Genomic DNA, 13,054 nt, shown 5'->3' on the forward strand with positions numbered 1-13,054 from the left:
CACGTCCACACACAGTCGGATCCATCTTTATTGATACATTAAGCAGGTGCACAGGGGACTCCAATACCTGTCCGAGGCACCGGGCCCCACAGTGGGGGGCACAGCCCAGGGACTGCTGTCCGAACCCAGTGCCCCAGTCCCAGGTCCACCACGCAGCTGGACCTCCAGCCCAGGGGAGGCTGACTAAGGGGGCTCCCCGCCCGGTCTCGCTGGCAGGCTGGGGGAGAGGCCCTCCACGGGAGCTGCTCTAGGGCGCACGGGAGGCGAGACCTCTGTCCATCGCGGTCTGAGTGCCATGGGTAGCAGCAGCCCCGGGGCAGTTCTGGGAAGCCAGATGGGGGTTTCAATGCTGGAGGGAGGACTCGTCGTCCTGGAAGCAAACAGCACGACGTCAGGGTGGGGGTGAGCCTGGACGGCTGACCCTAGGCCAGGTTTCTCTGGCTCTGCACTGCAGGGCAGCAGGGAGTGAGCAGCTGGCCCGCCCAGAGCCCTCAGAGCTGACTCAGCCCAGGCGTGCAGGCAGGTCCGGACAGCTCACCGAGTCCGAGCCTGCACGGGCCGGGGCGCTCTGGAAGTCCGCATACGCATCCTTGGGGCCGTCCGGCAGCTCCTCCTCATACTCCGTTTGGTAGTCAGACTCGTCTGGGCACAGGGGAGGGCTGTGTTGGTCCCCACAAGGGCAGGGGCTGTGCCACAGCGGTCATCACGCCGCGGGGCTGCTGGGAGGGCCTAGTGGCCAGGACAGCTTGTGGGGCGTGCCAAAGGTTAGAAGGGGACACTGCCAAAGTCACCCTCAGCTATGCAGGTGTGTATCCTGAGCCCCGACTCACCATCCACTGTGGCTGCCTTGGCCGGCTCAATGCGAGATACAATCTCGGCGAGGTCAGTGAAGGAGGCGTTGGGGCAGGTGAGGACCTGGAGGGCCGAGGTGGAAGAGACATGTGGCCAAGGCCACAGCTCCCCTGGTCCCCACACCACAGCCCTTGGCTGCCTGGCCAGTCCGCAGCCCCTCTGCGCAACCCTCTGTGGTCTCAGCCTGCTGAGGTGCTCAGCCCCCTGGAGTTGGGGCAGGGCAGGGCCTAGAAGAAGCGCAGAGGCCAGAGCAGATCCCCACCCTGTCCCACCATGAGCAGCAGAGCCACAGTGAAAAACAATGGATGTCAGGGCAGAGGCCAAGAGATGGCTCCCACAGGGCCGTGCCCCTGCCCCCATCTTCTGGCCCTGGTGGGGGTGTGTGCCGAGGTCCCGCAGGCTGCAGGGAGCCCTGCACCTCTCAGGCCCGCTGAGACAGCCAGAGGGCCGGTCCCAGGAGGGAGGGAGGGGCGCTAGGTCAGGCACTCACGTCACAGGCCTTCATCTTTCTCGGCCCCTGTCGGTCCTGCAGCATCTTCTCCAGCACGCCACTCCGACCCCAGATGTCAAAGACTGTCCGGCCATGCTGGTACCCCACTTCCTGCACACACACCAGGGACCCGGGGAGCAGGAGTCAGGAGGCCCCACTTCTGGGCTTGGACCTGAGGGCAGGTGGGCACCGCGCCCCAGCAGCACTCACACAGATCTCGTCGAACTTGCCGAAGTCCAGAGTGCCGTAGCCGTCGATGGGGGGGCGCAGGTACTCACAGTACTCGCTGTTCTTCACCATCTCCAGCTGCCGGACGCAGCACACGTAGGCCAGGCGCGTCTGGATCTCCGCCATGTTCAACACCTGCCGCCCTCACAGCGTCTGAGCCAGGCTCTTTGGGCCCCCCTGGCCCCACGGCCCCCAGGCGGGTGCAGCCACCTGTGCCTCACACCCCAACCCGTGCCCTCCCTCTCCCAAGGGGAGACATGTCTCTGCTAGGCCTGGGAGGAGGGCGGTGCCCAGCCAGGGTTCCTGGGAAGGGGATCCTGGCGGGGAACGGGCCTGCTCCCCCACCCCAGCGCTGGTCCAGCCAGGCTTCCCGACACGGACAGGGAGCACGTGAGCGCACCCCTGCTGGCTTGGAGCCTGGAGACCACTGCAGCCCTCCTCCGCCCACAGCGCCATGCTGGGCATCTCAGGGACAGAGGCACAGAGGAGCCACAAGGAGCCCCTGGCCGCCCGGGCCCCGGGCAGAGCTCTGCCTCCACCTTGACTTTCGTGGCCAAGGGGTTCCAGCGTTTCCACAGCAGCCACCACCCAGACAGCGCGTCGCCGTAGTTGGTGAGGTCCGTCTCGTCCTGGCTGCCCACGTCGATGGCAATCACCACCTTCGCCCCCATAGACCTGGCCACATCCGCTGGGGAGGAGACAGCCGTGCTTACCGCCTGGGACAGGCCTGCAGAGCCCCAGAGGGGAGGAGGGCTAGGGGCGGGGCAGAGCCTGCAAGAGCCAGAAGGGCTTGGGTCCAGTGTCACGCCTGGACTGATGCACAGAGCTATCCAACAGGTGGCAGGTGTGCCCAAGGAGGGGGCACCCACAGCAACCCTGGCCCTTCCTGGCAGTTAGTTCCGACCGCAGGTGCAGACGGGCCATGACTGTTCTCAGCAACTCTGCTTGGCCCTTGTTCCAGGCGCGGCTGAGCTGCCAAACGGCCACATGCTGGGGGCGCACAACGGCCCAGTGTGCACACAAGGGCTGCCGTCTGCACGCGTCTGTGCACTTTCTCGGGGCTCCACGAGCACACACGGAGGAAACCGTGTGCCTCCGGCTCCCCGGCAGTGGAGGTGGCCCCAGTACCTGGGAGGTTGTTGATGTAGCCCCCGTCCATCAGCAGGTGTCCGTCTCTGGGGTCACAGAGGGGAGGCATGTAGCCTGACAGAGACATGCTGGCGCGCACGTACCTCCACAGGGAGCCTGGGGGAGGGGCAGGGCGGAGGGCTTGGCACCGGGGCCGGCCAAGGGGACGGGAGGGGAGCTTTTCGCTGCCCACACCGGGTTCCTGCCCGAGACCCTGGGCCTAGAGCGCTGACAGTGCGGGGCTCTGAAGTCTACATGTCTGACGTCCGGTGGATGACAACAGGCCTGGACAGACAGACACACCTCCTGTTCTTCCTCCTCCCCCAGAGAGGCTCTCTCCACAGAGGGAGAATGTGGAGGGCCAGAGGCCCAGGGGAGGCCCTGCCGGCTCTACAGGCTCCCCACTTTGTGCTGTGTGTGCCGCAGCCTCCTGTGAGCCCCACGGTCCCACTCACCTCCAAGGAGACACACGCGCTCAGCTTACAAACCACTCTGCCTTAGAAAAGGGCCCTCGGCTGCCACCCACCTACTGGCTGCCTCACGGTCCCCAGCTCAGCAGTCTCCCCCCAGCTGCTGACTGGAGCCCACAAAACACACGCCCTCCATGTGCCCCTCGCCACCCCCCACCCCCGGCCTGAGTGTGCCCTTCTCCACCCCCACCCTGGGAACAAGTGTGCCCTCTGCCCTGTCCGTCTCTGCTCTCGGTTCACACTGCTATCTCGCGACCCACACGCTCACGGCAGGAACCTCTCTGGGTCCAGACCTCCCTGAGCTGCCTTCCTTGGGTCATCTTGGTGCTTCCCCTGGCTCAGACAGCTTCTAGGTTCTTTGCCTGCCCCCCTCCCCGGCCCCAACCCCCTGAGCAGGTCCTCAGTACCGCTCCCCTAACCCACGCTTCGAGGGTGGAGGGGTGGGGGGGGGAGGGGGCCTGGGCCACCGTGCATGTCTGAGCCCCTATCGGGACCCAAGGAGGAGGTGCTCACCGTCCGTGTGGACCCTCATGGCAGAGGCCGTGATGTCCGTGGTGATGGCGAAGTAGGGGATCCACAGGTCCTGCACGGGGATGGCACAACTCAGAAGGGCCATCCGCCCCCGCTGTCAACCCTTGCCCTGCAGCCCTGGAGGCTCAAAGAGATGAGGGAGGCCCCTGCTTGCGGGGGGCACCTCGATCTGCCGGTCCTTGAAGACGCTACAGATGCTGCTGTTAAAGCCGGCGCCCGAGAACATAGACGTGATCGGGTAGGTCAGGTCCAACACAGTCTTCACCACCGACGTCATGTCCTGAGTAGGCAAGGCACACGTGACGGCCCTGCAGAGGGTGAGGGCCTCACCCCCGCTTCTGGCACAGGCAGTGGATGATCCCAGGGGACCCCAGGGGAAGGGAGCGGGGCCAGAGCTCCAGGGCCTGGGGGTCCTACAAGGGTGCCCGCGGACGCCTGGCTCTCACTGCCTGCTCGGGGAGTTCTGGAGGAAGCCCCGTCCAGGACCAACGCCAGCAGGTGACTGGGTGAGAGAGCTCCCTGCTGGGGTCCCCAAGAGTGGCAAGTACAAGCCATCAAGGCTTCCCCGGGAGGAGATGCCCTGCCCCAGCAGGCTTGGGGCTGACCCTGACACTCCAGCACCACTGACACGCTACCATGGCACACACTCCATCGGGCTCTGGGAAAGGGTGGCCCTGTTGAGGGCCCTTTCTGCCAAAACTCCCTAACCCTGTCTCTCTGGTGGGACTGAGGCCCATCCTTCCTCAGTGAAGACGGGGGCCACTTAGACCTGCAGGGAGCGGGACACGTGACTGGGCAGGGAGCACCGGCCTTGCCCCAGAATGCCTGGGTTCAAGGCTGCCTCACTTCTTAAGGGTTGGGGATGGAGAGGAAAGATGTGCCCTGCCGCTGAGTGGCCAGAGTCAAGGTGGAAGTGCCCAGAGCACAGGCCATGTGTGATGTGGGGCCCCAGCTGAGGGTGAGGTGCCCCCCAGTGTGCTCCCACGGAGATGAACAGAACACAGACCCTGCCTTGGGACAAGCAGAGGGAACAAGTGTGCTGCTGCAGGGCAGGGACTCTGGACAGCGCAGCACTTCCAGGGTCGTCCGTGGTTAGCAAGGCCCTCACTCCTCAAGAAATCTGGCACCAGAGAGCCTGCAGAGCCAAGCCTGGAGATCCCCGCCCCCCACCGCCCTCGACGTGGCAGGCGGCCAAAGGCCCCCCAGAAAGGCAGGGACAGAGGACAGCCTGGTCGGGATCTAGCCCACCCAGCCTTGCAGAGCGGCCTCCCAGGGGGCCCCACGACCCAACACACACTGAGGACAAGGAGGGCAGCAGGCCAAAGGTCCCTTCCCACCGCTGAAGCAGAGCAGCAGGCGCAGGGATGGGCTGCGCCCACCTGGCCTGGCCAGACCCTCAGCTGAACGACAGGGAACATGAAACGCTCCGTTCAATGGTGCTGACCTCTCCGTGTGGACCTCAGTCACCTTGATAAATGGAGAACCAAGTCCCCAACACTGATGTCCTTTCCTGCTCTGTGCTCCCCATTCCCCCACCACCCCACAAACCCCGCTCTGAGGCCAGAGCCCGCAGAGCCGCGAGCAGGGGCCCAAGTTCCCCATGTCCTCCCGCCCCCACGGCACTATGGGGACATGGGGCTGAGCTCCAGGGCGGGCCGAGGCCCCTCACCTCAGCCCACTGCTTGGCCCGGATCCGTATCTGGCTGTAGTTCCGCTCCTCAGCGTACAGGGCGCCCATGAAGGCCCCGATGGACGTCCCTCCAACCATGTCCACGGGGATGCCGCAATCCGTCAGGGCCCGGATGATGCCGACCTGGGCACAGCCTCTACACTCACCAGGAGCACAGAGCATGGAGGGCACCGTCACCGGGCACGGCACCGTCCCGCGCACCAGCAAAGGCGGCCGAGATGGTCGGTCTTCCCAGGCCAGCCCCTCCTCCTCGGTACCCGCCCCTTGTGTAAGTCACAGAAAATGGGCCGAGACACGGCCCCGTGGACACTGCTGGGATGAGAAGTTCAACAGGCTCCGCACAGACTTGGGAGGCAGGAGACCCCCGGAGGCCCCTGCAGGGGCTCCTGATGGGGGTGGGGGTGGACGCGGACGAGCCCGCGCAGGAACAGGAAAGCTAGTGTGGGACCGAAGCCACCGCCCCGAGCCTCCAGCCACTGCTCCTCCCTCCTCGGTGATGCCCACCTCCAGTCGCCAGTCACAGAGGAGACCAGGCCACGGGACCACAGCTAGGAGGGGACAAGCAAGATGGGTGGGCCGTGAGAGAGCCAAGGAGACGTGGCACAGGCTCCAGAGAGCTGTGCCCAGCCAGCCCTGGCGTCCAAAGGGGTCTGTGTGCCTGACAGGTGAAGGAGTGAGCAGAGCACGGCCTGTGCGTTCGAGGGACGTGGCCTGGCTTGGAAAGGTGCACGTGGACGAACGCCTCCCGCTGGTGAGAGAAGCCAGACACGGAAGGACGAGGGTCCCCTCACTTGAGGGACCTGGAGGGGTCAGGGCCACACACACAGATGCTGGAGAACAGGGGTTCAGTGCGGGATGAACAGTTATGCTTGCACGACCCTCCGGATGCCGTTCATGCCACCAGATTTTACAGTCAAAAATATTTAAAATGGTAAATTTTACGGCATGCATAGTTTAACACTATTAAAAATAATATTTAAGGGGCGCCTGGGTGGCTCAGTGGTTAAGCGTCTGCCTTTGATTTGGGTCAGGATCCCAGGGTTCCCCTGCCCAGCGGGGAGTCTGCCTCTCCCACTGCTCCTGCTTGTGTTCCTGCTCTCGCTGTCTCTCTCTCTCATAAATAAAAATAAGATCTTAAAAAAACGAAGTGGAGATCCAGTGTGTGACGTGAAGACCGCGACCGGTGGGTCGGGCAGCGGGCCAGGCACACTGCCGAGAGCCCCCCACAGATGTGGCAGAAGACGACGCTCACTGAGTCACAGGACACCCCAGGATGGCGGCCGTGGAGACCGCTCCCCAGAGCTGACGTGCAAGTGCCTAGAGTTTGCATGGGATCTGGATCGGGCAGAGGAGCCCAGAAGAAGAGAAAGGGGTAGGGCAGAAGCAGTATTTGGAGGGACAGACGGTGGTCTGGACAGAACTGACCATCAACTTCCAGCCTCCGGTTAAAGGAGCACCATGAACTCCAAGCATCAATCAAAAAAAAAAGCTGTTGCCACGTTGCTGGAAACCCGAGACAGAAACTCCAAGCAGCCCGGGAACAGAAGGCTGTCCCCACAGGTGCGGTGCAGGAGGGCTGGGCTCTCTGTCCTCTGAGGTCACAACACAACATCCACACGCCACCACTTGGCACGAGAACAACGATTTAAACCAAGTCAAATTACGGAAATAATACAGAGAAGAGCAGAAATTAAGGAACCAGGAAACAAACACACGGTGGAAGGGACCCGCCTGGGGGGAGGCTCAGGAGTGAGAAAGCGCACATCCGCGCGGACGCCCCAGTCAGCGCACGAGAAGCAGGTGTGAGTCTCACGAGGTGAGAAGAGATGGAAAGGACACGTCCGTACAACAGCGTCGCGCGCCAGATCTGACACGAGAAGATCTGAATCGTACTATGACCGTCAACATAACTGAGCCTTTGATTCTTTAAATGTTCACCAAGAAAATCGTATGTCCAGATGGTTTTACTAGTGAATGCTACTGAACATGTAAGGAAGAGTAACACAGATCTTACATAAAAATTTCAGAAAATAGGAAAAGCAGCAGCACTTCCCAACTCAATTCTGAAGCCAGCAAACAAACCCACACACGCCTCAAGAAAGGACAAGCGCACCCAGACTCACAGGGAGGCCAGCAGGGTTTAAAGAGGACGGCGCATCCTGGGCAAGTGAGTCTCTCCCCAGAGTAAAGTGTTAGTTTCTGTTGAAACTTCAGTGTAGTTCAGCACTTTAACAGACACCAAAGCACCCCTTCACGCCGCACCCTCCGCAAGAGGCTAAGGATGGGCACTTCTTCCGTCCGACTCCCAGCCTGCGGCAAGACCACACTCGAGACAGGAGCCAGCGCTCTCCCTCCCATGGCAACAAGGCAGGAAGAAGAAGAAACAAAAGACATAAACATAATCCAGAAAGAAAGAGAAAAACTGCCTTGATTCTCAAAAGATATAACGTACACAGGAAATGTAAAAAAAAAAAAAAAAAGCCTATACCAAAGTCACTAGAACTCATGAATTTAGCAAGGCTGTAAGACGCAGCAGCGAGGTACACATATCTGCTGTGTGTTTCTGCGCCCTGATGACGACACTGCGAACCTGAAATTCAAAGTATGACATTCACCCCAGGAGGAAGGAGCCCTTAAGACACTTTCCTGTGTGTGCCAGCACCTGAGCAGCCAAAGACAATTTTGAAAAAAAAAAAAAACAAAAAACAAAACAGAAGATGTGCAGGGCCTGAAGTCAAGGTTTACCAAAAGGCTGTCGAGACCGTGTGTCCTAAAACACACACACACAACAGAGCCATGCGGGTGACACAGTGACCTCAGGGGCCGGGAGGCCTTTACCGGCTACAAAACAGCTTTGGCTGCCACGAGGCAACGGCAGGTGGGCCACAGACCCGTACAAGCCGGACACACAGAGCTCCCGGAGGAGGACAGCATGCCTCTGTGACCTTGGGGCAGGCAAGGGCGCTCAGAACACCAGAAACAATCACCGTCAAAATGGAAAACCACACCTCAGCAAAACTAAAAACTGGGCTCACTCCGGCAGCTCATACACATCGACATTAAAACCTGTTCATCAAAGAAACACCACTGGGAAAACGAGAAGTCAAAGGCTGACAACGTTAACAACAAACATACCCGGCAAAACACTTGAGTTCCGACTCCACGAACGAGTCCCCTGAATCAGTAACAAAGACAGGCCACCAGGGAGACGCACAAGAGGGAGGCAAATGCTATGAAACAAACCAAGGGACAGGAGTGGCCGCGGCAGGCACGGGAGCTCACTCGTCCCCAGGAAGAGCCCCCCCAGTGCGTGTGACAGTTCGAAGTCCGGATGACACTGAGGGCTGGCAAAGTGTGGGAGCGTGGACGCCGGACGTCGCTGGAGGGGGCGCGGAGCGTACGCGGAGCCCGGAGCCCCGCAAGCGGGAGAGGAAAGCGCGGAACGTGCGGGAAGATTTCTGCGAGAAGTCACAGCCGTTCCCCCTCAATCCCTCAGGTGACCACGGCGGGGACCGGGGCGAGCAGTGTGGCAGACCGTGCACCGCGCCCCGCAGGACAGGACCGCTGATGTGGCCTTGCGCTCCGAGGGCTGAGCGAGCAAAGCCACCCGTGAGCCTGCCCGGAGCGGGAAGGTGAGGCCAGGGAGACGGCTGCGTGATTATCCTCGGAGCGCGTCAGCACTGCGCTTGGGGGACAGAGAAGACACCACAGAAGAGCACTCAGGCAGGAGAAATGTTTTTTGAAGGTTTTTTAAAAAGATTTTGTTTATTGATTTGACAGAGAAAGCGCACGCACAAGCAGAGGGGAGCGGCAGGCAGAGGCAGAAGCAGACGCCCCGCCGAGCAGCGAGCCCCATGTGGGACTCGATCCTGAGACTCTAGGATCACGACCTGAGCTGAAGGCAGACGCTTAACCAACTGGGCCACCCAGGGGCCCCGGGGATTAGAAATATTTTGGCAGATCTATTTGAGAAAAATCACCTGGAAAGCAGACCAAAAAGACAGATGGACAACAAGGGAGATGAAAGACAGGAGGGTTGGGGGCCCATCTCGGGTGCCTGACCGAGCGCCAGAAGCGCCAGGAGCAGAGGACAGAGCCCGCGTGGGCGAACACACAGAACATTCCTCAGGGCCAAAGGTAATGATTTCCAAATGTGGAAGGGCCCCTGAGCCCACCCAGGGTAGTGGATGGATAGACGGCTCCCAAGGCACATGGCCAAGTCCCCGCAGGGACAGGAACTACGAGACCCCCACAGCTCTCAGAGAAAACAGGCCTCACGAATGCAGCGGCACCGGGCGTCCCGGCAGCGACACTGGAAGCTCACAGGGCAATGGCAGCATCCCGGAGAATCACTTCCAGCCTGGATACCAGACCCAAATCATCCCTGAAGACATTTTCGGCTACGCAGCCTTTTCAAACTTTTCCTCCTTCTCTCGAGGAAAGGCGTAGAGCAGGAATGCGACCCAAACCAGACACGTGTCGGTGGGGGGGAGCCGGGAATTGAGAAAAAGAGCCGAACGCGAGCGGGACAAAGGCAGGTCCCAGGACGACAGTGAGCGAGACTCCAAGACCGCGTCCCATCGGCCGGACTGGAAAGCAACCCGCAGAGCCCAGAGGTGGTGGGAGGCCTGGGGGGTGTGGCTCCCACACTCGGAGACGCAGAGGCCGTCCGGGAGGGCGGCGAGCGCACTGAGAGGAGGCGGTGCTCCGGGGCAGCCTGGGCAGCCGTCCGGGACACCCAGCCCACAGCAGCTACGAGGAAGGACGTACGGCCACCCCCATGCAAGGACACATGCCACGTTGTCCCACTAAGAGACACAGGACAGCCAGCGGGACCAGTGTGGGAACCATACTGGAACTGGGAGTGGTGAGCAGGGAGAGGGACTGACAGAAGACAGAGGACGGAGGACAGACGGATGGGCGGACAGATGGACGAGCTGTGATGGGGAGCTGGGCGGCAGGTGACAGGTCGATGAAGGACAGAAGAACGGAACAAAACCCGAACACACAAAATAGGAGCGCCATCTGGAGACGCAGACGAGCGGACAGCCAACACCGCGCGGGTCAGTCTCGGGGACCCTCCGGACACGCCGTCAGGGCTAGGCAGGCAGAGAACTGCCTCAGGGAACGGCCACAGGGCTTTTAAACTAAGTATTATTTTGACTAAACTTAATCTCCATTACACATGCGCCCCTCAGCCCAGCGCTCAGGCCGGGGGCCCCTTGCTCTCCCCCCTCCTCCGAGGGGCAGGGGCCCAGCACGGGTGTGGCAGGCGCTGCTCTGCCCTTCCGTGAGCATCTGGTTCGCCAGCAGAAGGCCTGGGCCTCACTGCACCTCCTGACGGCGGCCCCGGGCTCCACGTCTGCTCCAGCAGCAGATCCCGCTTCAAGCTCAGGGGAAAGGCGGCGAGGGCCAGAGTGACAGACAGGGAGCAGCCGTCAGTTCAGAACTCATGAGCCCACAGAACTGGAGGAAGCCGCGCTAGGGTTGCGAGCAGATGAAACCAGCGGTCTAGGAAGTGTGCATTAAAACGGAGAGACACTCACCCGGAGCCAACGGTAAGAACAGAGTTTTCAGAGGAGGCACGGACGGCTAACAGACAAGCAGACATTGCCAGCAAAGACTGTTAGAACAAGACAGGAATCTTCTACTCTACTGGCAACCGTCAACCTGGGAGAGCCTGCGGGAAGCACTGCTTGGCAAGGCGGAGCCAGGTGCGGAGACATGCCTGGTCGTGTGTGGGGCTGACCTGCAGGGCCGAGCTCAGCGCCCTCATCAGCGCGCGCACGCACACACACTGGCCGCACGTGGGGACTCACCTTGCCCCCCCTCCCCCAAGCACCAAGGCAATGGCGTTGCCGGTCAGCACCCGAGCCAGGCGGGAGAAGTCCGAGTGCCGGTCTGGGGGCCTCTGGAAGACTCGCTGGTACATTTCCACCTGAGAGAGAGGCCAGGGAGAGCTGCGCCAAGTCCCACACACTGTGGCCTGACCAGCGCGGTTTCCTCTACTCCAGACCCAAAGCTATTTCCAGGGCCCAGCAGGAGACCACCGAGCGCCGCGCCCCCCTCCCCGAGTCCCCCAGATGGAGGCTGCGCTGGGCAAGGACTGTGAGGACACTGTCGACTGAGTCGTGGGGCCAGGCAGGTTGTGGCATGTGGGCAGCCTCTGGGGCGCCCAGGCCCCAAGCCCCCAGGGCTGAGAAGGTTCTCCTCCTGCCCCTTGGCGGGCTCGGGTGACCTCCCGCTGCCTTCCTGTGGAGGTACGTGCGTGCCAGCATGCCTCCCCTCTGCGGCCCCAGAGACAGACGCCTGCTGACGGACGGGGGCCACATCCCTCTCCTAGGTACGGCCCCCAGAAGTCAAGCTAAGGAAAACGTGAGCACACAGAGAGGCGAGCCAGCCTCATCAGTGGCCCGGGGAGCTCAGACTACAGGGACCCAAAGAGGGAACCGGAAGGAACGGCACTCCTCCATCACAAAGCAAGTCAGGAAGGCTGCTCTGGGGCCAGGCATTCCCGTGGGGCCGGCCCACCGCCCAGACCTCACCAGCTTGGGCAGGCTTCTCCTGGAGAAGACGCGGCGAGGGCAGCAGAGGTGCAGGTGGCCGGAGCACCAGCTACGCATGTTCAGCCACTCGACGGTGCGCGAGGGTGCCGGCCCGTCCTCCCGGTGCAGCAGGATCAGCTGCTTCTGGGCACGCATGGCCGTGCTCTCCAGCATCCGCTCCAGCTGCAGGACAGCACAGCCTGAGGGCGCGGGCAGGACGCAGCTGACCGCCAGAGGTGGGCTGTCACGGAGGCCCCCACTCCAGCCCCTGCCCGATGGACCCGCCCCCACAGGCAGGAGGGTCTCGGGCAGGGCCTTGGCAGGTGGCAGCCCGGTCCTGGGAGCCAGCTCGGCTGTGCTGTGCTCTGCCCTTTGGCGGTCAGAGCTGTGACCCAGGGGTCTGCCTGGCCAAGTGACTGCTTCACGCTGGGCTGGGTGAGAATTGCCAGGAGAGGAGGGCCTCCTCCCCGTCCGTGGCTCTCACAGCACCTCGTGGGCACACACTGTGACCTTCTCAGTGAAGGTCACTTCACTGAGGCACGCTCCCTTGCAGCTCTGCCTGCAGAAGAGGAACCTGCTTCGGAGTCGGGCAATTTTAGCTGCCCCAGGGTCAGAGAGGAAGGAGCCGGGGAGCGCGGTGCGCATGGAAGGAGCCGACACCCCGCAGCCTTGAAGCTAGAGACAAAGTGGGCCGGCGATGTCGCCTCACAGCGGAGAACAGACAGATGGCGGGTGCTCACAGAGAGGCGACTCAACAGTCATAAAAATGAGGGAAACAATATGGATAAAGCTTAAACACCTAAGTGTTGAGAAAAAAGGACCCTTCAAAGTGATATAAAATAGGACACGATTTTTATCAAATTTAGACCTGAAAACCAGCGCTGAACACATTCATAGTGGAACAGGAAAGGCGCCGCTTCACAAGAGGCCCCCCAGGGCCACTTCAGGGCAGCTGCCCTGCTTTGTGCTAAAACCACCAGAGGTCAATGCAGCAAAATGTTTCCAAAACATGCAGGCCAGAGCTGCGGGTGTCGGCTTTTATCATCTGTCTTTTCCTGAGTTCTCGAAATATTTCATTGGAAGGAAAAGACAGAGAAACAGAGAGCAGCGGACCAGGACC

The 13,054-nt window shown here is 61.4% G+C and overlaps 1 protein-coding gene across 4 annotated transcripts in view; it reads right to left on the reverse strand.

The window, feature by feature from the left end:
* Positions 1–10: 10 nt before the first annotated feature.
* The window catches only part of PNPLA7 (patatin like phospholipase domain containing 7), a 57,520-nt gene continuing 44,476 nt past the window's right edge, over positions 11–13,054 (reverse strand). For 2 of the 4 annotated variants that reach the window (XM_045082812.1, XM_045082811.1), the window contains 12 exons: positions 11,935–12,117; positions 11,209–11,327; positions 5,369–5,525; positions 3,863–3,979; positions 3,682–3,751; positions 2,699–2,815; positions 2,110–2,258; positions 1,553–1,705; positions 1,343–1,453; positions 831–915; positions 539–642; positions 11–370 (listed from right to left, as the gene is read on the reverse strand). In XM_045082812.1, coding sequence (XP_044938747.1) covers positions 344–370; positions 539–642; positions 831–915; positions 1,343–1,453; positions 1,553–1,705; positions 2,110–2,258; positions 2,699–2,815; positions 3,682–3,751; positions 3,863–3,979; positions 5,369–5,525; positions 11,209–11,327; positions 11,935–12,117 — 1,392 coding nt within the window. In that variant the 3' untranslated portion in view covers positions 11–343. Of the gene's footprint in view, positions 371–538; positions 643–830; positions 916–1,342; positions 1,454–1,552; positions 2,259–2,698; positions 2,816–3,681; positions 3,752–3,862; positions 3,980–5,368; positions 5,526–11,208; positions 11,328–11,934; positions 12,118–13,054 lie in introns of those variants that run through there. The other 2 variants (XR_006607486.1, XM_045082813.1) reach the window with 2 other exon arrangements.

Source organism: Mustela putorius, unplaced genomic scaffold (genome assembly GCF_011764305.1).
Source record: "Mustela putorius furo isolate JIRA1106 unplaced genomic scaffold, ASM1176430v1.1 tig00000596_pilon_pilon_pilon, whole genome shotgun sequence".
Lineage (NCBI taxonomy): Eukaryota > Metazoa > Chordata > Mammalia > Carnivora > Mustelidae > Mustela > Mustela putorius.